The sequence below is a fragment of the Nomia melanderi genome, chromosome 1 (assembly GCF_051020985.1).
Source record: "Nomia melanderi isolate GNS246 chromosome 1, iyNomMela1, whole genome shotgun sequence".
Taxonomy (NCBI): Eukaryota; Metazoa; Arthropoda; class Insecta; order Hymenoptera; family Halictidae; genus Nomia; species Nomia melanderi.
In genome coordinates this window covers 202,537-229,681 of record NC_134999.1, presented here as the reverse complement: position 1 = coordinate 229,681, position 27,145 = coordinate 202,537, and the positions used below count along the sequence as shown (strand labels likewise).

The window sequence follows — 27,145 nt, the reverse complement described above, 5'->3', positions numbered from 1 at the left end:
TTTTAATATTTGTGCTACGCCATTACTACTACCAATAATAAAACCAATTTTACTTTGTTGATAAGCTTGATTTTTACTAATCATTTGTGATAATTGTTCGCTGCTTACTAATTGCCCTGATAAATCTAGTAAAAATCATTGATAATCATTATTTTTTAATATATATTCATTAATTTTATTAGTTTCAATTTTAATATTAGTAGAAATTGAACTTAATTTAGATTCCATAATATTTTTTGTTTCAATATTGGTTCGTTTTTTAATTCGTTCTAAATAATCTTTGGCGGCTAATTTTCAATATATTTGTGACAATTGACCAATACAAACAATTTTAATATTTATCATTATAATTCTGAAAAAATCATGTTATTTATTCTTTCATGAATTACCTTTTCTGGATGACGAAAATCAACATCACCCAAAGCTTTAGAAATAGTACTTGTATCAATAACAACTATTTCCTTTTTATTTTTATCAACATATAAACTAAAATTTACATCAATTTGAATATTAAAATCAATTTTAAAAATCTTATTTAACTTTGAATCCTTCATTGTAAGGAATAAATGAGTTCAACCTTTTTTAGTAATGGGTTTATTTTTATTATTTTTAAAATCAGTAATTTTTGGTGAAACAATACTAGTTTTATCATCTTTTGAAGGATTTTCCGCTTTTGTTGCTGTTTCATAGGTAATATATCAATAACCATAATATTGTTGTTTAGATATATCATTATCAGTTAAACCAAAAACTAAAAGACTTCCCCCTGCATCTTCAAAACTAAATGGTTCATTAATTACCTTGCCTGTGTTATCATTAATATTATAATTAATACTCTCATAATTACCTGATTTATATGCATCACTATTATAAAAATCCTTAGCAGCATCTGTATTTTCTAATTCATTACGATCAATTCTAATTTTATCTGACGCTAATTGCATAAATGCAGTAAGTGGTTGGTATAAAAGTTTAGTGTCATATTGATAGTATTTATTAGAAACATAATCAACTAAAGGATCACCATCTTTTTCTGATGGTTTGTTTCCAAAGTTAATTTGAATTTTTGCACCATCTCCAGTACCACAAGCCACAATAGTACTTGAAAATAAAGTTATCAATTTACGCATTTGATTGTAATTCTCCTTAAACTAAATAATAATTAAATATTCACTAAAGATTGTAACTTATTTTTTTATAAAAAGCAAAAGGAAATTTATATAAGTAGAATTACACTTTTTGAAATTAATATATTAATGTCTACTTTAATATTTTAATATTTTAATAAAAATTATTCTTTTCAAAAGAGTAATTAAAAATGATATATTTTTACCACTGATTATCGTTTTGCAAATCTACTTCTTTAAATTAGTTTGTTTTAAATTGTATTTGCTACTTCTGTTTTTGCTTCTGAAGATAATTGAGATTCTATTACATTCATATTACTTCATTTTTGTTTACTTACATCTTTTGACTCTTCTGATGAGGGCTGTTGTAACTCTGGAATTTCAGTACTTATTAATTTCCATATTTCATTTAAAACTGTTAATTTTATTTCTTCTTCATTTAATTTATTTTGAATTTTTTGTTCTTCTTTTTTTGAGTTTTTTTTATTTAAATCATCTTTTAACTTATCACAGTTTTCAATACTTTTTTTATTTTCCACTGTAAAAAAAATTTTAACATTTTCTAATACTGTAGATAAATCTTTTACTTCATCTTCATGTATTTCTTTTATTGAAATTCATTTTTTTTCTAAATCATTCATTTGAAATTCTAATTTTTCAATAGTTTTCTTTTGTTCTTCAATTTTTTGTTCTTGTCAACTAGGCTTCTCATTTTCTTGATTCATTTCTGTTTGTGTTTCTCTATTTACCAATTTTGATTGGTTAATTAGTCTTAAAGATTCTTGAAATTTTTCTTTCTTTGCTTCAATTGCGTTTTTTATTATTTCTTCCTCTTTTAATTTAAAATCATTTTCTAAAATTTTGAAATCATCTTTAAATTTATCTTCTATTTCTTTATTTCCTTCTTTTATATTTTGTAAATTATTTTCAACATTAAAATCTTTATTAAGTTTCTTAATACTATCTTTTTCTTTTTTTCAAATATTTTCAATATTTTTAATAAATTCTATATTTTCTAATTTGTTAATTTCTTTTAAAAAATTAATAAAATTTTTTTGATCTTTACTAATATTATCAATTCATTTTTTTTCTTATTTTTTTAAGTTTAGACATCATCATATATTTATTTTGTTCAAAAGATATTTTAAGTTTATTAATTTTTTCTTCTATTTTTTAAAATTTTTTATTATTAATTTTTAACTCAGTATCATCTCTTGCAATATTATCTTCTAACTCTGAAATATCATTACTCTTTTTATTAATTTCACTATTATTTTTTTTAATCATTGCGTCCATTTCATTTAAGTATTGTTTTTTTATTCCTTTATCATCTAAAGTATTTTTATTAAAAAATATTTGATTTTCAAGATTATTTTTATTTTCTTCTAAATCCTGCAAATAGGTAATTTTTTTACTTTTTATACTTTTCTTTCGTTTTTCTAAATTTGCAACTTGCTTTCTTTTTTCCTCTATTTCTTTTTGACATCTTATAATTTCTTTCTTTTGTTCTTCTAATTTATTTTTAACTAATTTTATACTTTCTTTCACTTCATCTTTAGTTTTAATGATTTTTTCTTGTTCATGTATCAACTCTTTTTCTCCATCATTATATTTTTGAAATATATCATTGTATATTTTTTCTTCGTTTTTAATAATTTTATTAATATATCTTATATATATGTCACCTATTAATGAAAAAGCTTTATCAAATTTATTTTCTGCAATTTTATCCTCTAAATTATTCATATTATATCTATTTTCATTATTTTTCATTCTGTATGCTCAAAAAGCTAAAATTAATTTAGTCATAATGTCTTCTTTAAAAAGTTTTTCAAAAATTTTCTCATTTTTATTTTCTAATTCTTCATTTTTTTGATATAGTCTGCGAATTTCTTTATCAATTTTTATTTTTAATTCTCGTGTTTCTCTTAAAAAGTTTTTTTTATTTTCAAAAATATTTAAATTTATTTTTTTAAAAAAATAATATCGTTACTTACCGTTTCACTTAAAAAATAAAAAAAAATAGAATAATCTTTGATATCAGTAACTACACTACTATTTTGATTAATTTCCTTAATTTTATTTTGTTCAATTAATGATTTATTTTTTTCCAAAGATAATAATTTTTCATTTTGTTCTCTAATTTTATTATCCATTTCTATTAAGAAGAAATTTAATTCTTTAATTAATTTTAAATTGTCGTTTTTTTCTCAAAAATCAGAAAAAAAATTATATTTTAAATCATTTACTAGATCATCAATTAATTTATCTAAATCGTTTTTTTTATTTTGTTTTAATTGAATTAGTTCTGCTGATGTGGTTGGACTTTCAAAATCAATATCTTCTGAATTAGAAAAAAAATTATCTTTTTCATCATGTTGTTTGTAATCTTTAAAAAATTTCTCAAAAGTTGCAACAACTTCATCTAAATTCTCATCATTAAGAGGGTAATCTCTAAATTTTTTTATTAATTCATTAAATCAAGGCATAAATCTTATTCTCCTAAATTTAAAAAAAAACAATGGGTTTAAAAACTTATATTTTTACTCTTTTATGTTTATAACACTAAAACAATCCTTATTCTAAAGGAATATTTTTATTATAACTAATTAATTAATATAGTATTTAAAAAAGATAAATTACTATTATATGTTTACATAATAGTAATTTATCAAAAAAAATATTTTTCAGTTCTAGGTTTCATATGCGGAAATAATAATACATCTTTAATACTATTTTGACCAGTTATTAACATAACTAGACGATCAATACCAATTCCTAATCCACCTGTTGGTGGCATACCATATTCCAACGCTTCAACAAAGTCTAAATCCATAATTGCAGCTTCATCATTACCTTCATTTTTTTCTTTTACTTGTTCTTCAAAACGGTTATATTGTTGTAAAGAATCATTTAACTCTGAATATGCATTTGCATATTCTCTACCAGCAATAAATAATTCAAAACGATCAGTAAATTCTTTACTATTTTTATTTAATTTGGCAAGTGGTGAAATTTCAATTGGATAATCCAAAATAAAAGTAGGTCGAATTAAAGTTTCTTCAACAAAAGATTCAAAAAATAAATTAATAATATGACCAGTACTATTATAATGATCTGGAATATGAAGTTTATAACTTTTTGCAAGTTTTAATATAAGTTTAAATACTTTATTTTTCTCAATATTTCTAATATTATCATCTTCAATATTATGATATTTTAAAATCATATCACTAATTTCTTGGAAAACTTTAGTAAATTCTTTATCTTTCATCATAGCTTTTTTGATTGAATCAATCATACTAATTTTTGTTCATGATTTTTCAAAATTTAATATATTTTCTTCATATTCTAATGTTAATTTATTATGCACTGTAGTAATTAAATGTTTTATACAAGATTCTGTTAACTCCATCATATATTTCATATCTTGATAGGCAACATAAATTTCAATAGTTGTAAATTCAGGATTATGCTTTTTACTCATACCTTCATTACAAAATAATCTACCAATTTCATAAACTTTTTCAAAGCCACCAACTATTAATCTTTTTAAATGTAATTCAGTAGCAATTCGTAAATATAAATCAGTTTTTAATGTATTATGATGAGTAATAAAAGGTTTAGCAGCAGCAGCACCATAGACTTCTTGTAAAATAGGTGTTTCAACCACTAAATAACCTTTATTATTTAAAAAATTTCTTAATTCATTAATAATTTGTGTATGCTGTAAAAAAGTTTTTTTAGTTTCTTGATTCATAATTAAATCTACATATCTTTGTCGATAACGTTCTTCAATGTCTGTTAAACCATGAAATTTATCTGGTAGAGGTCTAAGTGCTTTCGATAACATTACAATATCATAAACTTGAACTGTTAATTCTCCTTTATTGGTTCTCATAACTTTACCTTTAATACTAAAAAAATCTCCTAAATCTGCATATTCTACAAATAATTCAAATTTTTTTTGACTAACATATTCTGGCTTTAAGTAAATTTGAAATTTACCTGTCTGATCTTGTAAATGAGCAAAGATTGATCCCTTTCCCATTTCTCTCTTTGTCATTAATCTGCCCGCCATTTTAATTTGTTCATTAGATAAACTAACAACAAATTTTGCTAACTCTTCTTTATTTTTATTTTTAAAATCGCTATTTAAAGTTTCACAATTATAATTTCTATCTCAATTACGCCCATAAATATCATAATTTTGTTTATGTAAATCTTGTATTTTCTGATATCTTAATGCTTCTTGTTCTGTTAAAATACGCCCATTAATTTCAAGTTTAGTTTCTTTCATTGTTTTCATCCTTTGTATTTAAAATAAGTATTTAAAATAAAAAATTAAATTAAATAAAATTGTTTAGGTTTATACATAATGATATCAATTTTCAATACCAAATTCTACTGTGAACAATTAATTTTGAATTTTATAATAAAACCCTTATATTTATAAGGGTTAAAAATTAATTTAAATATTTATACTAATACACATTTAACAAAATAATAATTAATTTATTAAATATTTTTCTTTCTAAATATTACTTTTACTTATCTTTAGATGATAAAATTTTTTTCATACCTATTCATTTCATTACATTTTCTGACTTAGTATTTGATAAAAGTCAAATCCATTGTTATTTAAGTTATTTTTGCTATTAACAAGTTTGTTAATTTAGTAACTAAATTAATGATATTAACTTCAATTTATTTCATTTGGTTTCATTGGTTTTTCATTATTCTTTATACTAATAATTTTACCATTTTTAACATTAATAACAGTATTTGCAACATATTGGAAGTAGGGATTATGAGTAACCATAATAATTGATGTTTTATATTCACGATTAACATCTAACAAAATTTCTAATACCTTACGTCCCATTTCTTCATCAAGTGCTCCTGTTGGTTCATCACAAAATAAAATTGTAGGATTTTTTGCTAGTGCTCTACCAATTGAAACTCTTTGTTGTTGACCACCAGATAATTGACTTGGAAACTTATTCATATCTTCATCCATTTTAATAACTTGAAAAATATCATCAATACTCATATTTTTATTTTTATTTTTAGCAAGATTTTCACCAACTTCAGCATTTTCACGAGCAGTTAAATTAGTTAATAAATTGTATTGTTGAAAAATAAAACCAACATTATCTTGTCTAAATTTAGTTAAATGACTATCCTTTAATAAAGATAAATTATATCCTGCCACAAAAACATCACCAGTATTAGGTTTACCTAATCCTGAAATAATATTTAATAATGTTGTCTTACCACTTCCCGATGGTCCTAATATAACAACAAAATCACCTAATTTAATTTTTAAATTAACTCCTTTTAATACTTCATATTCTAAATCTCCAGTTAAATAAGATTTTTTAACATCAAATAATTCAATAACATTACTTTTAGTATCAGGTGTATTATTAGTCATTGATATAATTTTACCTGCTAAAATTTCTTTTGAATGAGTTTTTGTTAATTTTTTAATTGCTTTTTGATTTTCTTTAAAAGCTTGTAGTTTCGCCTTATTAGCTTCTATTTCTTCCTTTGATTCTGGTTTATCATGAGATTTATGAATTACTGGTGGTGTTTTTGTATTTTCACTTTTAGATACTGATTTCTTTGAAAAACTAGATTTTAATTTATTTTTGGTTACTTGTTCACTTCCAATATCTTTATCATCTTTTTTAATTTCATTATTATCTTTTTTCATAATCATTTCTCCTTTTAATTCCATACTTTTATAAATAACACATTCATTTTATCAATTACTTCACCTTATTTATACATAAATGCTTAAAAAAATATTTTAACTTCCTTGTAATAAAGCCATTACTGGTTTATATTTAATTAAATATAAACCAACACCATAACCAATAACCATTATTAAAAATACCATTCCAAAGCAAGACAAAATTGTAACTAGATTAGCAGCCACATTAAAAACAACACCCGCTTTAGTTGCAATAATTAAAGTAATAATATTTCACACAACATAAGAAATAATAGTTCCTAAAATAAAAGCAAGTAATAAAGCAACAATATAGGAGCCAATAATCAGTCTGTTAATTTCATTTACACGATAACCCAAAGATTTCATCATTGCAATAATTAATAAATTATTATCTAAAATCATATTAACAATAATTACTAATACAAAAGCTACAGCAAATAATATTAAAACTTTTGTAATATTTATAATTGTTCTAATTCCATCAAATATTTCAATTAATAATCTTTTAACTAAATCATTAATAAAAGGTATTTTATTAATAAGTTCTAAATTTTTTGCTGATATTTGTTCTTTGCTATATTCTGCAGATCGTTGTAAAATATTTATATAGTTTAATGGAAAAATATTGCTTTCCTTAGATAATCAATGATTAAAAGAATCTGATATTGGTCAATGTCTAGTTGTATCAACTAATCCAATAGATGTTCGTAAATCATCAAGATTAGTATAAACATTCGAATTATCCAAATTATTTTCAATTATTCCTTTAACTTGATAAATTACTGGAATTGTATAATTATATCAACTTGCTAACATTAAAAAGTGATCATTAATTTTATAATCATTTAAAATTGATAATGTTTTTGAAATAACTGCTGGTAAAATATAAGCTGTAGTTGTTACACTTTGACCTTGATTATCAGTATAAGTAACATTTAAACTGGACAGTTTCGTTTTATATATAGATAGGTACATGTATTATAATATCCTTTACTGTCTGAAATATTACACATATACAACTACAATAACTATTCTGACATGATTATCCAATTAAATGGAACTGCCACTTAAATAAATAATTATACCATAATTTTACACATGAATACTCAGCGAAAAATATATAACACATCCTTCTTAAATTAGTTAATGTATAAAAAAAAGTATTATTTCAATATTTTGCAGCGTTTGTTTATGTAACTGACATTAAACGTCTTGGAACAGAATAAGGGTTATACTGTAGATATATTGTTTTATACATATAACATACTTGATAGATAAAGTTACAGTCATAATAGTAAAGCAAAATACATTTTATAATATTTATTTGAATATGTATTTACAGGGAAATTTGAAAAATCAATGTAGACTATTGCATTATTTTACCTTACTTTTTGTATCGAGTAGAAACTGAATACAGCTAACGAGTGATACATATAAATCTTTTGAACCGTATTACTTATGATATAATAAATATTGTCTACATCCAATTCTTTTTAATTCTTACCTATCTTAAAGATGTAGTGAACATTGTCTTTTTTTTGACAACCAGTCAATGTATTGATATTTTATATTTCACAACACCAGCTTCTAAAATAAATAAATACAGAAAAATCAATATTTGCAGAAACAATACACTGTTTACTAATGTAGGAACGACGGTCAAATAAAATAAAGAATTATTAAGTAAATAATAAGACATAAAATCATTGTCGTAAGGTTAGGTCAAAAATTGAAAGAAGTAAACCGTATAACACACGTTTTGTTTACTGTTACATCAATCATTTACAGAAGGTGCACTTTTTATTTGGTTAAAAATGAAATTATTAAACACACGATGAATGTCTCGTACAATACGGTTAGTGTACGGCCGCCATTCGTCAAGGCTACCGACCACATTGCTGCCATACTGTGACCGCCAGATGTCCAAATCGAAAGCGGTTTTCTCGCTAGTCAATTTTATACACTGAATCGTTATAAAGCGTTTAGATTTTAACAACACCATCGCTTCTCGGCCTTATGGCTAAGATCAAAGTGTAGTATCTGTTCTTATCAGCTTAATATCTGATACACTCCGCATCGCGGAGTCAGAATATTAACCTGATTTTTGGAGTCAGGCGGATCGCTGGGGCTCGCTCCACTTCCGCCGCGAGTCGGTCCGGCACTGCAGTGCCGCCGGAAACGGCTCAATTTGCGCTGCAATTGAGCTCCCTACCTTTTCTAATAGCCGGATCGGCTCGCTGGACTCCAAAAATAGTCCCTGTTACTATTCTGACTCCGCGAAGTACCCGAAATCGCGGTAAAATCACCCGCCGCGGTACTGCGCAACAGTGCGGGCCGAGTTGCGATCGGGCGTGTGCGCGGCAAGGTCTGTACACGATCAGTGCTCGAGGTGTTGTGCGGTGAAGTGTGTAAAAGTGCCTTCGCCGCGGGACCGGATCGAGCCTGCGCGGGAGTACACCTGCGCCGCCCACCTGCGCGGGAGGACCACCGGCGCACCTCCACCTGCGCCATCCACGCATCCTGCTTCCGAGGACAGCCGAGGGAGAGGACGACCAGGGTCTACCGAGGGTCCAGGACTTCACCCAGGACCAACCACCATCCCTGGCCTGCCTGGACACCCTGGTCTTCCTCTACGTGGGTCACCCAACACCGCAACGACCCACCAGGACTTGGCCATCGGCAACCCCGACGGGAAGGACGGCTCGCCTGATCCACCTCTACCACCGCTGGATCAGGAATCAGGAGCGAGGTGTTATTCCCCTCGGAGAGCGCTCCTGCATCGCTGGACTCCTGCGCCGAGTGAGTCTCTCTTTTCTTTCTATCCCCCCGGCAGTGAGGAGGGTAACGCAGCCGGTCTCCAGCCGTCTGCGGTGCTCGAATCATCGTCGGTAGTCCTCTACCTTACCCCTACGCGTCCACCCGCTCCTCCGATCGCTCCCATCCGTTGAGGTGTGTCAACGGACAGGGACGCGTGAGGTCCGAGTCGAGTGGCGCCTCCAACTCCTTCTTCTCCCTTCAGTCACCGCCCGCGTGGAGGCTGACTCCACTCACCCGTTAGTGAGTGGACGTCAGGTCGGCCCGCCTGCGGTGCAACCCCCGTGCAGTCCTCGGTGGAGTGGGCGATTCCGTCGCTCTTCCTCCATCGAGATCGCTGCACTCCTCCGCAACCGTCATCCGTTAGTCTCCCTACCGACTGCCACGTCGGAGGCTGTCATTTTTCCAGGCAGTCTTCGACACCGGACTTAGCGCCGGCGGAGTCAGTAGGGTGTTAGCGCGTGGCGGTATTCCTTCTGTCGCTTTTAACTTAGTTTTCTCTTCTCATCCTCTGTCATTCCCACTTAGTCTATCTTCCCCGTTTCGCCTCGCTGTGGCACTTAGAAATACTTGCCACAGCCACTCTGTCTCTTTCTTCTTTCGACTCACTCGTAGCGTAGGACTTAGTCTTAAGAGCGATGCAGGACCGCGGTGATAGTGCGACGATCACCTCCTGCACTACCGAGGGGAGTAACAATCTTGCCCTGGTGATAGAGTTTCCCTTCCCGGCGGAGTTCCGATGCCCTGCCTGCTTCGGTGTCCCCGGGATCAGGATCAGTGGCGTGTACAGGTCCCACTCGGACTTGACGAAGCACGCCCGGAAGTATCATCCGGGCGTTGTAGTGACATACAAGTGCCGTGAGTGCAGCTTCACCGGTGACGGGAAGTACCCTCTCAAGGTGGTGAAGCTGCACCACGGCCATATACATAGTTCCGCCCACCAGAACAGTCCGAGTGGGACTTGTGCACCTCCCGTGACAGGTGCGACCGGTCCAAGCAACACCTCGCGTCGGGGGAGTTCCGCGACATCCGCCCCCGCAGAACCGCGCGCTGCTGCGTTAGCTGCTGCCAATTTGGCGGCCCAGTCCCCGCCCCCGCAAACGACGTGCGCCGCGACGTCGCCGCCCCCGCCCCCGCCCACCCACACCCCTTCATCGGCGAGGGATTCTACGGGGACGGCCATCACCACCTGCGCGATGCGGCGCACAAGGGCGGCAGCGGCAATAACAGCAGCAACAACAACGGGGACAACAACGAGGACGACGACGAAGACGACGACCACGAGACCGGTGGCGCCGGGGGGCAAGGCGCGGGCCCCTAAACAAACTACGTTGCGTGGGGTGCTGGTAACGGCGGCGGCGACGGCTATGACGACGTCGTATCGCACGCCGCCGTCCGGCACTCCCACGTTAACAATAACGATTGGGCCCACCACCAGCGCCCGGCCCGCGCCCCCGCCCCCCCACCAACCAACCTACCCCAGACCTAAGGGGACGCCACCGGTCCAGAAGAGCGGCAGCCCGCCGCGGCGATCGGGGTCGGCTGCCCCAAGGACATCGCCGCCGGCTGCAAGGGCGCCTGCTACGAGAAGAGGCTCCGGTCCCTTAGCCGCTACCGCAACGAGGCCCACCCCACCGGGCAGAAGAGCGGCCCCCGCTACCAGGGGGTCGACTGGCACCCCTCCCGCAAGAACCCCGCCCGTTAGGACCCCGCCCACCACCACCCAAAGGCGGGTGACACGGGGCATGAGGGGTGCCAAAGTCCCGGTGGAGGTGGGCAGAAGAACTGCCACCACCACCACCCGGAGGACGGTAGCGGCTCCGACCGGAGCCAGAAGAACGCCCCCGAGAGTAGGAGGGACTCCCACCGCCCACACACCATCACCAAGGGCGGTGGTACAGGGAAAGAGTCCCTCCAGCGGCCCCACACCACCTCGGGCCGCCCAACGGAAACCCTCGGGGGTAAGGACGGCGGCCTCACCATCCTACGCCGCCGTCACAGCAGGCGCCCCGTCATTTACGTCACCTCCCTCGCCGATTGACGTCGTACCGGAAAGGGGGCTGCGTCCAGCATCCCGGGCCACCACTTCACCACCCGGGCCTACACCACCAAGACGCAGCCCCCCACCGAGGAAGCACCGGAGCCCCAGGACGCCGCCGACCATCCGCGGCGAGCAGGGGGCTCCGTCTCCGGTAACATCGGCGAGCATGGTGACGTTATGCACTTCCACCGTTACCACCACCTGCAGCGGGGGGCCGATAATGACCCCCCTGCCTATTGTGGGAGGAGCGATGGTGGCCAGGCCGCTACCACCACCTCCAGCGGCCCCGCTCCTCCCACCCATCGAAGAGGTGGAGGTGCCGCAGCCGGCCGGGGCAGCCGTTAGCCCCGATTCTTCACCGGAGCCGTGGCGAATCGCCGCTGGATCCCGCCGACGCCACCACCGCGGGATCCCGTCGTCCAGCTCGTCGTCCGACGAGGAGGCGCAGCCGCTGCCGCCAGCGAAGAGGACGACGCCTCCGCCCGCCCAACCACCGCGGGAAAAGTCCCCCGCCCGGCCGCCACCGGGCAGCAGCAGCAGCAGCAACAATAACAACAGCGTTGCGCACAACAGTGCGCATCGGCCTGGAGCAGGGTGCTCCGGGGAAGCCTCGGTGAGTAGCGTAACACCTGCTAGCCCCACGCGACTCCCGAGCGTCCCCCGTAGTGCCCCCGGCTCCATTTCTACCTTGCGGGAAGGGGTAGTTTTGAATCGCGCGGGGAGGGATAATCGGAGGCCCGTCCCCGTGGATGCAACCGTGAGGGGTGCTCCTGCCTCCGCGACGGAGGCGACCGCACCTGCGAGAAGTCGCAGACCGACCGCACCCTCGCGTGCCTCGGTACCTCGTGAGCCCAGGCGTCCTGCGGCATCCGGGCAGCCCTCTCGAAGAAGGGACGCCATCCGGCCTTTGGTCGGGGAAGCGTTTCCTTCGGAGAGAGAGTTGTTGATCGGAATGGCGCAGAACGCTGGCTCCCTGGAGCAGCTGGAGGATGTTGCGAGGGAAATCGCAGCATACCTTCAGGGCTTCAGAGTCGAGGGACCGACCACGAGAGGGGGCGGGACGGATAGGCCCCAACAGCGTGCGAGAGCTAGGGAAGTGTCGGGCGGCCAAGCGGCTCGCGGTTCGAACGGTCACCGCGATCGTCCTGTGTTGGCAAGTGGACCAACGCGGGGGGACCAGGTAAGGGAGGCTACGCGTATACAACGGCTCTTCAGGCAGAACCGTCGGCGTGCTGTTCAGGAGGTGCTCATGGGCCCGTCCTTGCACTGCAAAGTGCCAAAGGACAGGGTACACGAGTACTTCCTCAACATGTACTCACCGGCGGGGAACCTGGGAGCTAGGCCTCCCCCGCCTTCCATCGAGGCTCCAGACGAGGCCAGCAATGTGGCCTTGGTGAAGCTCTTCGAAGTGAGTGAGGTAGATCGTCGGATCAGGCGTATGACAAACTCTGCGCCCGGTCCCGACGGTCTAACTTACAATGATCTGAAAAGGGCAGATCCGGGGTCACATCTGCTGACCTCTTTGTTTAATCTATGTCTTCGTCTGGAGTCGGTCCCCTCGTGTTGGAAAACTTCCAACACTGTGCTCGTGCACAAAAAGGGCGATCGGGATGACCTGTCGAACTGGCGACCGCTGGCCATGTCCGATACGACCCCGAAGCTCTTCGCCGCTGTTCTGGCTGACCGTCTCGTCGCGTGGTCGGTCAAAAATAAGCGCCTAAGTCCCGCGCAAAAGGGCTTCCTGCCGTACGAGGGGTGTTACGAACATAACTTCGTGCTGCAGGGAGCCCTTACAGACGCTCGCAGGTGGGGGCGTCAGGTGGTGGTGGCGTGGCTGGACCTGTCGAACGCGTTCGGCTCGGTCCCCCACACTTCCATCTACCAATCCTTCGTGGAGGCCGGGGTTCCCTCTACTCTTCAGAATATTCTGAAGAGTATGTACCACGGTTGCACCACGCGGGTGCGGACCGCCGACGGGTTTACCGACCCCGTTCCCATCCTCTCCGGGGTGCGCCAGGGCTGTCCGATGAGCCCTGTGGCGTTTAACCTCGCCCTGGAACCGGTGCTGCGCGCAGCTACCGGAACCTCGGCGGGTTACACGCTGCACGGCCATCGGCACAGTGTCCTGGCGTACGCGGACGATCTCGCGTTGATCGCCGACACCCCGGAGGGCATGGAAACGCTGCTAAAGGCAGTGGATGCTGCGGCGAGTGGCATCGGATTGCGGTTTAATCCCGCAAAATGCGCGACCCTCCACCATCGTGGCAGGGGGCCGCGCGGGATCCGTGCCACTCGCTTCACCATCCAGGGTCAGCAAATGCGCGCCCTGATAGCCGGTGAGCCCTATGAACACCTGGGCGTTCCCACCGGGTTTCAGGTCCGTCAAACCCCACTGCTGACGATCGACGAGCTGGTTCAGGACCTGCAGGCCGTCGACCGTTCCCTCTTGGCCCCGTGGCAGAAGGCCGAGACCGTGGCAGCTTTTATACTGCCACGCCTCGACTTCTACCTGCGGGGAGCCCACGTGGAGAAACGTCCCTTAGTCGAAGTCGACAAGCGAGTGCGACGTATGGCCAAATCCTGGCTCAACCTCCCGCAGCGGGCCAGCGCGGAGGTAGTCTACCTCCCACCCAGTAGGGGGGGATGTGGACTGCTTCCGCTTGCTGACATGGCCGACGTCCTGACCATCGCTCATGCGTTCCGTCTTTTGACGACGGATGATGCGGTGGTCAGGGAGTTGGCCTGGAACTCGCTGCGCGAGGCTGTAGCCAGGAAAATCGGCCATACCAACCCGTCGAACAATGACCTGGCCGAGTACCTCTCTGGTTCGCTGGAGGGGTACTTCGCCAGGGACGGGGGGGACGTTTCCTCACTGTGGTCGAGGGCACGGAACGCGGCACGCAGGAGTCGGGACCTGCTCGGATTGCGTTGGCAGTGGAGCGAGGCGAGATCTGAGCTCTCGGTTACGCTCAGGGGTTCTCGCGATCGGGAGACCATAGTTCCGCCCGTGGCGAGGGGCCAGATTATCCGCCGATTGCGGATGGCGGTGGTAGAATACTACCATCAACGCCTTCAGCGTAAGAAGGACCAGGGGAAGGTATTCGGGGTGTCGTCGCGGAGTGGTGCTTCAAACCACTTCCTCCGCGGCGGCAACTTCACCCGCTTCGCCGATTGGCGCTTCATACACCGAGCTCGCCTCGACGTCTTGCCTCTTAATGGGGCAAGACGCTGGGGTGAGGGTGATAAGCGTTGCCGGCGATGCGGGGCGGAGCTCGAATCCCTTCCCCACGTCCTTTGCCACTGCCGTCCGCACTCGGCGGCCTGGCAACTTCGCCACGATGCGGTGGTTTCCCGCATCGCTAAGGCCTGCCGACTCCCAGGGGAGTTAAGGGTTAACCGGACGGTCGAGGGCATCGACGGGGATCTGGGGGCTCTTAGGCCTGACATTGTTGTTAGGCACGAGCCCTCAAGGAGTATCGTCATCGTCGATGTTACCGTGCCCTTCGAGAACGAATATATTTCGTTCGAGGAGGCCAGGGCGCGAAAGATATATAAGTATAAGCCCCTGGCCGACGTTCTTGGAGGGCGCGGATATCGGGTGGCGGTCTCCGCGATCGTCGTCGGTGCCCTCGGCTCGTGGGATCCGGCCAATGAGTCGGTGCTGAAGATTCTGCGTATTGGTAATCGATACGCTTCTCTGATGCGCCGGCTCATTGTGTCGGAGACTGTCCGGTGGAGCCGGGATATCTACGTGGAGCACGTATCGGGAGTTCGCCAGTATCGCGAGGCACTCGCCGAGGATGTCCCGGCCCCTGATTCAGGCCGACCCATCTAGAAACTGCGGGGGTCAACTCCCCCGACATAGGTAGAGAAGCAGCAGACGGAGGCAGCGACAGGGTAAGTACAAAAGTTGATACCTAGCCATTAACCAAGTGCCTGTGCGCTATATTCTATTATTTTAACAACTATGGAATTTTAACTAACAACCTTTGCTTATGCACTTTTTAATGTCTTCAACTATCCCTCTTAATCTTTTAACTATCTATTTTAATTCTTGCCTCGCTCTTTTTTTTTTTTTTTTTTTTTTTTTTTTTTTTTTTTTTTTTTTTTTTTTTTTTTTTTTTTTTTTATGCTATCTATTATTATTTGTTTTAATTAAATTACCACTTTTCTTTTGTTTTATTTATGGACTTCTGACGTTACTTAATCGCTTTTTATCAATCTTTAGTTTTCTTATTTTAATAGTGATGGGACACTGGTTCTTTTTAATCTATCAACTTTCGTACTCTTTCCATTCATTTCATACTATGGCACAGTTATCTTTTCACAGCCGTAGCAGCCAGGTGTTTGCCAATTTATTTATCCATTTATTATTATTTATCTATTTATTGTTTTAACTACGTACATATTTATTTATCCACCTATTTGTCCATTGTTTTAACTATTTATATATTTCTTTATTTATGTATTCATTTGTCTATTTATTTAACTATCTATTTATCTATTTATTTATTTATTTATTTATTTATTTACTTAATTATTTATCTATTTATTTGCTCATCTATTTATTTATTTATGTAATACTTATATATTTTGGTTTTAAACCTGGCTCACTCCTATCGCCTGCTGCAACACGCTGCTTACCATCTACCTGAACCTGCACTAACGCGCATGCGCCCCAATTTAACTATAATATTGCCACTAATAGTTAGCGAATTGTATATATTTATTTGCGTTTTATAATTTATTTTGCGACTATTTAATTTATGTATTAATTCTTTTATTCTTATTTCTGTCTCGTTTTTATATTATTTCTTTAAGTTATATTACTCTGCTTTGCGTTAGTTTCTACGGCGAAGGCTCGGGCATCCTAATGACCCGAAAGCGACTAAGCAATTATGATTTAGGTACATACTCAACCATAATTGTATATACCTATCCCTCGATTTTATCTATTTATCATTATTTGTTGTTCTTTTTATTTATTTATTTATTTATTTATTTATTTATTTATTTATTTATTTATGTTATTTCTATTGCATTCGCTAATCTTAATCTAAATGTATCTATTTATTTATTTATCATTTTAACGTACTCCTTTATTTTTATATTTATTTGCCTATTTATCTATATACGCTATAGCCAAGGCCGCAACTAGGCGGTTCTAGATAACCCTTATTATAACTAAAATTAATATTTTAATTAGCCTTCGCCATAAAGGCGTAATGTTATTGTATCTACCCCCGGCCGAACTTTGTAAGGTCGGGGGAACATGTTTTGAAATAAACGCCTTTTTATCTGTTCTTATCAGCTTAATATCTGATACACTCCGCATCGCGGAGTCAGAATATTAACCTGATTTTTGGAGTCAGGCGGATCGCTGGGGCTCGCTCCACTTCCGCCGCGAGTCGGTCCGGCACTGCAGTGCCGCCGGAAACGGCTCAATTTGCGCTGCAATTGAGCTCCCTACCTTTTCTAATAGCCGGATCGGCTCGCTGGACTCCAAAAATAGTCCCTGTTGGTATTCTGACTCCGCGATAAGTACCCGACGCCGCGGTAGTTTTATAACTTCACGGGTCGCGATACTGCGCAACAGTGCGGGCCGAGTTGCGATCGGGCGTGTGCGCGGCAAGGTCTGTACACGATCAGTGCTCGAGGTGTTGTGCGGTGAAGTGTAATAAGTGCCTTCGCCGCGGGACCGGATCGAGCCTGCGCGGGAGTACACCTGCGCCACCCACCTGCGCGGGAGGACCACCGGCGCACCACCACCTGCGCACCACCACGCATCCTGCTTCCGAGGACAGCCGAGGGAGAGGACGACCAGGGTCTACCGAGGGTCCAGGACTTCACCCAGGACCAACCACCATCCCTGGCCTGCCTGGACAACCCTGGTCTTCCTCTACGTGGGTCACCCAACACCGCAACGACCCACCAGGCTTGGCCATCGGCAACCCCGACGGGAAGGACGGCTCGCCTGATCCACCTCTACCACCGCTGGATCAGGAATCAGGAGCGAGGTGTTATTCCCCTCGGAGAGCGCTCCTGCATCGCTGGACTCCTGCGCCGAGTGAGTCTCTCTTTTCTCTCTATCCCCCCGGCAGTGAGGAGGGTAACGCAGCCGGTCTCCAGCCGTCTGCGGTGCTCGAATCATCGTCGGTAGTCCTCTACCTTACCCCTACGCGTCCACCCGCTCCTCCGATCGCTCCCATCCGTTGAGGTGTGTCAACGGACCGGGACGCGTGAGGTCCGAGTCGAGTGGCGCCTCCACCTCCTTCTTCTCCCTTCAGTCACCGCCCGCGTGGAGGCTGACTCCACTCACCCGTTAGTGAGTGGACGTCAGGTCGGCCCGCCTGCGGTGCAACCCCCGTGCAGTCCTCGGTGGAGTGGGCGATTCCGTCGCTCTTCCTCCATCGAGATCGCTGCACTCCTCCGCAACCGTCATCCGTTAGTCTCCCTACCGACTGCCACGTCGGAGGCTGTCATTTTTCCAGGCAGTCTTCGACACCGGACTTAGCGCCGGCGGAGTCAGTAGGGTGTTAGCGCGTGGCGGTATTCCTACTATCGCTTTTAACTTAGTTTTCTCTTCTCTTCCTCTGTCATTCCCACTTAGTCTATCTTCCCCGTTTCGCCTCGCTGTGGCACTTAGAAATATTTGCCACAGCAACTCTGTCTCTCTTTCTTCTTTCGACTCACTCGTAGCGTAGGACTTAGTCTTAAGAGTGATGCAGGACCGCGGTGATAGTGCGACAGTCACCTCCTGCACTACCGAGGGGAGTAACAATCTTGCCCTGACAATCGAGTTTCCCTTCCCGGCGGAGTTCCGATGCCCTGCCTGCTTCGGTGTCCCCGGAATCAGGATCAGTGGCGTGTACAGGTCCCACTCGGACTTGACGAAGCACGCCCGGAAGTATCATCCGGGCGTTGTAGTGACATACAAGTGCCGTGAGTGCAGCTTCACCGGTGACGGGAAGTACCCTCTCAAGGTGGTGAAGCTGCACCACGGCCATATACATAGTTCCGCCCACCAGAACAGTCCGAGTGGGACTTGTGCACCTCCCGTGACGGGCGCGACCGGTCCAAGCAACACCTCGCGTCGGGGGAGTTCCGCGACATCCGCCCCCGCAGAACCGCGCGCTGCTGCGTTAGCTGCTGCCAATTTGGCGGCCCAGTCCCCGCCCCCGCAACCGACGTGCGCCGCGACGTCGCCGCCCCCGCCCCCGCCCACCCACACCCCTTCATCGGCGCGGGATCCAACGGGGACGGCCATCACCACCTGCGCGATGCGGCGCACAAGGGCGGCAGCGGCAACAACAACAGCAACAACAACGGGGACAACAACGAGGACGACGACGAAGACGACGACAACGAGACCGGTGGCGACGGGGGGCAAGACGCGGGCCCCTAAACAAACTACGTTGCGTGGGGTGCTGGTAACGGCGGCGGCGACGGCTATGACGACGTCGTATCGCACGCCGCCGTCCGGCACTTCCACGCTAACGATCACGATCGGGCCCACCACCAGTGCCCGGCCCGCGCCCCCGCCCCCCACCCAACCAACCTACCCCAGACCTAAGGGGACGCCACCGGTCCAGAAGAGCGGCAGCCCGCCGCGGCGATCGGGGTCGGCTGCCCCAAGGACATCGCCGCCGGCTGCAAGGGCGCCTGCTACGAGGAGAGGCTCCGGTCCTTTAGCCGCTACCGCAACGAGGCCCACCCCACCGGGCAGAAGAGCGGCCCCCGCTACCAGGGGGTCGACTGGCACCCCTCCCGCAAGAACCCCGCCTGTTAGGAGCCCGCCTATCACCACCCAAAGGCGGGTGACACGGAGTATGAGGGGTGCCAAAGTCTCGGTGGAGGTGGGCAGAAGAACTGTCACCACCACCACCCGGAGGACGGTAGCGGCTCTGACTGGAGCCAGAAGAACGCCCCCGAGAATTGGAGGGACTCCCACCGCCCACACACCATCGCCAAGGGCGGTGGTACAGGGAAAGAGTCCCTCCAGCGGCCCCACACCACCTCGGGCCGCTCAACGGAAACCCTCGGGGGTAAGGACGGCGGCCTCACCATCTTATGCCGCCGTCACAGCAGGCGCCCCTGCCCACACGTCACCTCCCTCGCCGATTGACGTCATACCGGAAAGGGGGCTGCGTCCAGGAACCCGGGCCATCCCTACAACGCCCGGGCCCACACCACCCAAGCGCAGCCCCCCACCGAGGAAGCACCGGAGCCCCAGGACGCCGCCGACCATCCGCGGCGAGCAGGGGGCGCCGTTACCGGTAACATCGGCGAGCATGGTGACGTTATGCACCTCCACCGTTACCACCACCTGCAGCGGGGGGCCGATTATGACCCCCCTGCCTATCGTGGGAGGAGCGATGGTGGCCAGGCCGCTACCACCATCTCCAGCGGCCCCGCTCCTCCCACCCATCGAAGAGGTGGAGGTGCCGCAGCCGGCTGGGGCAGCCGTTAGCCCCGATTCCTCACCGGAGCCGTGGCGAATCGCCGCTGGATCCCGCCGACGCCACCACCGCGGGATCCCGTCGTCCAGCTCGTCGTCCGACGAGGAGGCGCAGCCGCTGCCGCCAGCGAAGAGGACGACGCCTCCGCCCGCCCAACCACCGCGGGAAAAGTCCCCCGCCCGGCCGCCACCGGGCAGCAGCAGCAGCAGCAACAATAACAACAGCGTTGCGCACAACAGTGCGCATCGGCCTGGAGCAGGGTGCCCGGGAGAATCCTCGGTGAGTAGCGTAACACCTGCTAGCCCCACGCGACTCCCGAGCGTCCCCCGTAGTGCCCCTGGCTCCATTTCTACCTTGCGGGAAGGGGTAGTTTTAAATCGCGCGGGGAGGGATAATCGGAGGCCCGTCCCCGTTGATGCAACCGTGAGGGGTGCTCCTGCCTCCGCGACGGAGGCGACCGCACCTGCGAGAAGTCGCAGACCGACCACACCCTCGCGTGCCTCGGGACCTCGTGAGCCCAGGCGTCCTGCGGCATCCGGGCAGCCCTCTCGAAGAAGGGGCGGCATCCGGCCTTTGGTCGGGGAAGCGCTTCCTTCCGAGAGAGAGTTGTTGATCGGAATGGCGCAGAACGCTGGCTCCCTGGAGCAGCTGGAGGATGTTGCGAGGGAAATCGCAGCATACCTCCAGGGCTTCAGAGTCGAGGGACCGACCACGAGAGGGGGCGGGACGGATAGGCCCCAACAGCGTGCGAGAGCGAGGGGCGTGTCGGGCGACCAAGCGGCTCGCGGTTCGAACGGTCACCGCGATCGTCCTGCGTTGGCAGGTGGACCAACGCGGGGGGACCAGGTAAGGGAGGCTACGCGTATACAACGGCTCTTCAGGCAGAACCGTCGGCGTGCTGTTCAGGAGGTGCTCATGGGCCCGTCCTTGCACTGCAAAGTGCCAAAGGACAGGGTACATGAGTACTTCCTCAACATGTACTCACCGGCGGGGAACCTGGGAGCTAGGCCTCCCCCGCCTTCCATCGAGGCTCCAGACGAGGCCAGCAATGTGGCCTTGGTGAAGCTCTTCGAAGTGAGTGAGGTGGATCGTCGGATCAGGCGTATGACAAACTCTGCGCCCGGTCCCGACGGTCTAACTTACAATGATCTGAAAAGGGCAGATCCGGGGTCACATCTGCTGACCTCTTTGTTTAATCTATGTCTTCGTCTGGAGTCGGTCCCCTCGTGTTGGAAAACTTCCAACACTGTGCTCGTGCACAAAAAGGGCGATTGCGACGACCTGTCGAACTGGCGACCGCTGGCCATGTCCGATACGACCCCGAAGCTCTTCGCCGCTGTTCTGGCTGACCGTCTCGTCGCGTGGTCGGTCAAAAATAAGCGCCTAAGTCCCGCGCAAAAGGGCTTCCTGCCGTACGAGGGGTGCTACGAACATAACTTCGTGCTGCAGGGAGCCCTTACAGACGCTCGCAGGTGGGGGCGTCAGGTGGTGGTGGCGTGGCTGGACCTGTCGAACGCGTTCGGCTCGGTCCCCCACGCTTCCATCTACCAATCCTTCGTGGAGGCCGGGGTTCCCTCTACTCTTCAGAATATTCTGAAGAGTATGTACCACGGTTGCACCACACGGGTGCGGACCGCCGATGGGTTTACCGACCCCGTTCCCATCCTCTCCGGGGTGCGCCAGGGCTGTCCGATGAGCCCTGTGGCGTTTAACCTCGCCCTGGAACCGGTGCTGCGCGCAGCTACCGGAACCTCGGCGGGTTACACGTTGCACGGCCATCGGCACAGTGTCCTGGCGTACGCGGACGATCTCGCGTTGATCGCCGACACCCCGGAGGGCATGGAAACGCTGCTAAAGGCAGTGGATGCTGCGGCGAGTGGCATCGGATTGCGGTTTAATCCCGCAAAATGCGCGACCCTCCACCATCGTGGCAGGGGGCCGCGCGGGATCCGTGCCACTCGCTTCACCATCCAGGGTCAGCAAATGCGCGCCCTGGCAGCCGGTGAGCCCTATGAACACCTGGGCGTTCCCACCGGGTTTCAGGTCCGTCAAACCCCACTGCTGACGATCGACGAGCTGGTCCAGGACCTGCAGGCCGTCGACCGTTCCCTCTTGGCCCCGTGGCAGAAGGCCGAGACCGTGGCAGCTTTTATACTGCCACGCCTCGACTTCTACCTGCGGGGAGCCCACGTGGAGAAACGTCCCTTAGTCGAAGTCGACAAACAAGTGCGACGTATGGCCAAATCCTGGCTCAACCTCCCGCAGCGGGCCAGCGCGGAGGTAGTCTACCTCCCACCCAGTAGGGGGGGATGTGGACTGCTTCCGCTTGCTGACATGGCTGACGTCCTGACCATCGCTCATGCGTTCCGTCTTTTGACGGCGGATGATGCGGTGGTCAGGGAGTTGGCCTGGAACTCGCTGCGCGAGGCTGTAGCCAGGAAAATTGGCCATACCAACCCGTCGAACAATGACCTGGCCGAGTACCTCTCTGGTTCGCTGGAGGGGTACTTCGCCAGGGACGGGGGGGACATTTCCTCGCTGTGGTCGAGGGCACGGAACGCGGCACGCAGGAGTCGGGACCTGCTCGGATTGCGTTGGCAGTGGAGCGAGGCGAGATCTGAGCTCTCGGTTACGCTCAGGAGTTCTCGCGATCGGGAGACCATAGTTCCGCCCGTGGCGAGGGGCCAGATTATCCGCCGATTGCGGATGGCAGTGGTAGAATACTATCATCAGCGCCTTCAGCGCAAGAAGGACCAGGGGAAGGTATTCGGGGTGTCGTCGCGGAGTGGTGCTTCAAACCACTTCCTCCGCGGCGGCAACTTCACCCGCTTCGCCGATTGGCGCTTCATTCACCGAGCCCGCCTCGACGTCTTGCCTCTTAACGGGGCAAGACGCTGGGGTGAGGGTGATAAGCGTTGCCGGCGATGCGGGGCGGAGCTCGAATCCCTTCCCCACGTCCTTTGCCACTGCCGCCCGCACTCGGCGGCCTGGCAACTCCGCCACGATGCGGTGGTTTCCCGCATCGCTAAGGCCTGCCGGCTCCCAGGGGAATTAAGGGTTAACCGGACGGTCGAGGGCATCGACGGGGATCTGGGGGCTCTTAGGCCTGATATCGTCGTCAGGCACGAGCCCTCAAGGAGCATCGTCATCGTCGATGTTACCGTGCCCTTCGAGAACGAGTATATTTCGTTCGAGGAGGCCAGGGCGCGAAAGATACATAAGTATAAGCCCCTGGCCGACGTTCTCGGAGGGCGCGGTTATCGGGTGGCGGTCTCCGCGATCGTCGTCGGTGCTCTCGGCTCGTGGGATCCGGCCAATGAGTCGGTGCTGAAGATTCTGCGTATTGGTAATCGATACGCTTCTCTGATGCGCCGGCTCATTGTGTCGGAGACTGTCCGGTGGAGCCGGGATATCTACGTGGAGCACGTATCGGGAGTTCGCCAGTATCGCGAGGCACTCGCCGAGGATGTCCCGGCCCCTGATCCGGGCCGACGTATTGAAAATCTGCGGGGGCTAACTCCCCCGACTTAAGCGGCAGAAACACCAGGGGTCCGCGGCTGTGTAAGTACGAATATAATCTTTTATTAAAAACTGAGTGACCCTAGTCAATTAATCTAGTCTATTTATATACCTTTTCTCTTTCGCTCCTTCTCTTAGTTAGTTATGGGCCATAGTGTATTTTATTTTATTTTATTTTATCTATTTGATTTACTGACATATTTATTTAATTATTTAACTACTTATTCATCTAGTCACCTAATTAGCTGTTCTTCTTTCTCTCTTTTACTTATTTATATATTTTACTTATTTATTTTTCTTTTCTTTTATTTGTCTACCCCGACTTGTAACATTTTAACTATTAACTACATTTTAACTATTAACATCTTTATCTTTATTCACCTCCACATTGACTAGATTTTAACCGTACTAACTAATATTATAATAATGACTAGATACATGACTAATACAGTACATAAAGGGACACTGGTTTTACCTATCAACATCTTTTATCACAGACTTTTATTGATTATACCTTATTTTAGCTTAATTTGTATTATATTAACTAAATTGACTAGCTTCTAATTTACCATTATGATTTTTATTTTTCTTATACTTTTAACTTACTTTATTTTACTCTACTATATTTTTCTTTCTTTCTTTTTATGTTATCTTAATATTCTCTATGAGTACTTACACTATTTTCCACTAACCCAACTTCTGCCTATGCCGCCCCCCCCTGCCTCTCGCATGCTGCTTCACTGTACCTGACCACGCGCACGCGCCCATTTTATGCAATATTAACCTCTACCTATCGCTATATTTATAACATATTTATTTATTTATTTGTTTGTAATTTATTTGTACTTATATATTTATTTATTTATTTATTTATTATTTATTTATATATTTATTATTTATTTACTTATATATTTATTTATTCATTTATTTATTATTTATTTATATATTTATTTATTATTTATTTACTTATTTATTTATTTATTATTCATTTATTATTTGTTTTAATCAAATAGTTAATTATTTATTTATCTATCTGCATGTTCTATCTAGTCTATTGTTTTTTTTTTTCTTCTTTTGTTATTTATTTTATTATAATGGCGAAGGCCTAGGAATCAGAATCCGGGTTCCAGCCACGATTAATTATGTATCGGCTTGCCCACCTTCTAATACGCATCGTTATTTGTATATTACTTAATACTACAAAACAGCCACAAACGAATAACCAGTTGATACGTATACGAGCTATATGATAAACTATAAGATATTGCCCTCGCCATAAAGGCGCTCCTGTACACTTACCCCCAGCCAAACCATGTAAGGCTGGGGGAACATTTGTTGAAAAATAAAGCGCTTTTATCTGTTCTTATCAGCTTAATATCTGATACACTCCGCATCGCGGAGTCAGAATATTAACCTGATTTTTGGAGTCAGGCGGATCGCTGGGGCTCGCTCCACTTCCGCCGCGAGTCGGTCCGGCACTGCAGTGCCGCCGGAAACGGCTCAATTTGCGCTGCAATTGAGCTCCCTACCTTTTCTAATAGCCGGATCGGCTCGCTGGACTCCAAAAATAGTCCCTGTTGGTATTCTGACTCCGCGATAAGTACCCGACGCCGCGGTAGTTTTATAACTTCACGGGTCGCGATACTGCGCAACAGTGCGGGCCGAGTTGCGATCGGGCGTGTGCGCGGCAAGGTCTGTACACGATCAGTGCTCGAGGTGTTGTGCGGTGAAGTGTAATAAGTGCCTTCGCCGCGGGACCGGATCGAGCCTGCGCGGGAGTACACCTGCGCCACCCACCTGCGCGGGAGGACCACCGGCGCACCACCACCTGCGCACCACCACGCATCCTGCTTCCGAGGACAGCCGAGGGAGAGGACGACCAGGGTCTACCGAGGGTCCAGGACTTCACCCAGGACCAACCACCATCCCTGGCCTGCCTGGACAACCCTGGTCTTCCTCTACGTGGGTCACCCAACACCGCAACGACCCACCAGGCTTGGCCATCGGCAACCCCGACGGGAAGGACGGCTCGCCTGATCCACCTCTACCACCGCTGGATCAGGAATCAGGAGCGAGGTGTTATTCCCCTCGGAGAGCGCTCCTGCATCGCTGGACTCCTGCGCCGAGTGAGTCTCTCTTTTCTCTCTATCCCCCCGGCAGTGAGGAGGGTAACGCAGCCGGTCTCCAGCCGTCTGCGGTGCTCGAATCATCGTCGGTAGTCCTCTACCTTACCCCTACGCGTCCACCCGCTCCTCCGATCGCTCCCATCCGTTGAGGTGTGTCAACGGACCGGGACGCGTGAGGTCCGAGTCGAGTGGCGCCTCCACCTCCTTCTTCTCCCTTCAGTCACCGCCCGCGTGGAGGCTGACTCCACTCACCCGTTAGTGAGTGGACGTCAGGTCGGCCCGCCTGCGGTGCAACCCCCGTGCAGTCCTCGGTGGAGTGGGCGATTCCGTCGCTCTTCCTCCATCGAGATCGCTGCACTCCTCCGCAACCGTCATCCGTTAGTCTCCCTACCGACTGCCACGTCGGAGGCTGTCATTTTTCCAGGCAGTCTTCGACACCGGACTTAGCGCCGGCGGAGTCAGTAGGGTGTTAGCGCGTGGCGGTATTCCTACTATCGCTTTTAACTTAGTTTTCTCTTCTCTTCCTCTGTCATTCCCACTTAGTCTATCTTCCCCGTTTCGCCTCGCTGTGGCACTTAGAAATATTTGCCACAGCAACTCTGTCTCTCTTTCTTCTTTCGACTCACTCGTAGCGTAGGACTTAGTCTTAAGAGTGATGCAGGACCGCGGTGATAGTGCGACAGTCACCTCCTGCACTACCGAGGGGAGTAACAATCTTGCCCTGACAATCGAGTTTCCCTTCCCGGCGGAGTTCCGATGCCCTGCCTGCTTCGGTGTCCCCGGAATCAGGATCAGTGGCGTGTACAGGTCCCACTCGGACTTGACGAAGCACGCCCGGAAGTATCATCCGGGCGTTGTAGTGACATACAAGTGCCGTGAGTGCAGCTTCACCGGTGACGGGAAGTACCCTCTCAAGGTGGTGAAGCTGCACCACGGCCATATACATAGTTCCGCCCACCAGAACAGTCCGAGTGGGACTTGTGCACCTCCCGTGACGGGCGCGACCGGTCCAAGCAACACCTCGCGTCGGGGGAGTTCCGCGACATCCGCCCCCGCAGAACCGCGCGCTGCTGCGTTAGCTGCTGCCAATTTGGCGGCCCAGTCCCCGCCCCCGCAACCGACGTGCGCCGCGACGTCGCCGCCCCCGCCCCCGCCCACCCACACCCCTTCATCGGCGCGGGATCCAACGGGGACGGCCATCACCACCTGCGCGATGCGGCGCACAAGGGCGGCAGCGGCAACAACAACAGCAACAACAACGGGGACAACAACGAGGACGACGACGAAGACGACGACAACGAGACCGGTGGCGACGGGGG

The 27,145-nt window shown here is 46.2% G+C and overlaps 2 protein-coding genes, 1 non-coding gene and 2 pseudogenes across 10 annotated transcripts; 3 read left to right on the top strand and 2 right to left on the bottom strand.

The window, feature by feature from the left end:
• Positions 1-92: 92 nt before the first annotated feature.
• LOC143174629 (lysine--tRNA ligase-like) lies at positions 93-17,371 on the bottom strand. 8 transcript variants are annotated; one of them, XM_076368558.1, is made up of 4 exons: positions 8,372-9,227; positions 6,001-6,155; positions 848-1,101; positions 93-780 (listed from the first exon to the last, which is right to left on the bottom strand). In XM_076368558.1, exons 2-4 carry the CDS (start codon positions 6,039-6,041, stop codon positions 752-754), a joined length of 324 nt encoding a protein of 107 aa, XP_076224673.1. In that variant the 5' UTR covers positions 6,042-6,155; positions 8,372-9,227; the 3' UTR covers positions 93-751. The 8 variants fall into 8 exon arrangements, with proteins under 8 accessions (XP_076224673.1, XP_076224668.1, XP_076224694.1 ...); XM_076368553.1 differs by having other exon boundaries at positions 93-1,101; positions 8,372-9,228; XM_076368579.1 differs by having other exon boundaries at positions 93-1,980; positions 8,372-9,222.
• Positions 3,799-4,437, bottom strand: LOC143174631 (lysine--tRNA ligase-like). Its single transcript, XM_076368611.1, has one exon. It carries the CDS (start codon positions 4,426-4,428, stop codon positions 3,799-3,801), a length of 630 nt encoding a protein of 209 aa, XP_076224726.1. The 5' UTR covers positions 4,429-4,437.
• Positions 8,868-9,059, top strand: LOC143176110 (U2 spliceosomal RNA). The gene has a single exon (XR_013000710.1). It is a non-coding gene; the product is annotated as a U2 spliceosomal RNA (small nuclear RNA).
• LOC143176057 (U2 spliceosomal RNA) lies at positions 16,993-17,172 on the top strand (annotated as a pseudogene).
• A 7,657-nt stretch (positions 17,372-25,028) lies between the features above and the next one.
• LOC143175994 (U2 spliceosomal RNA) lies at positions 25,029-25,209 on the top strand (annotated as a pseudogene).
• Positions 25,210-27,145: the final 1,936 nt, after the last annotated feature.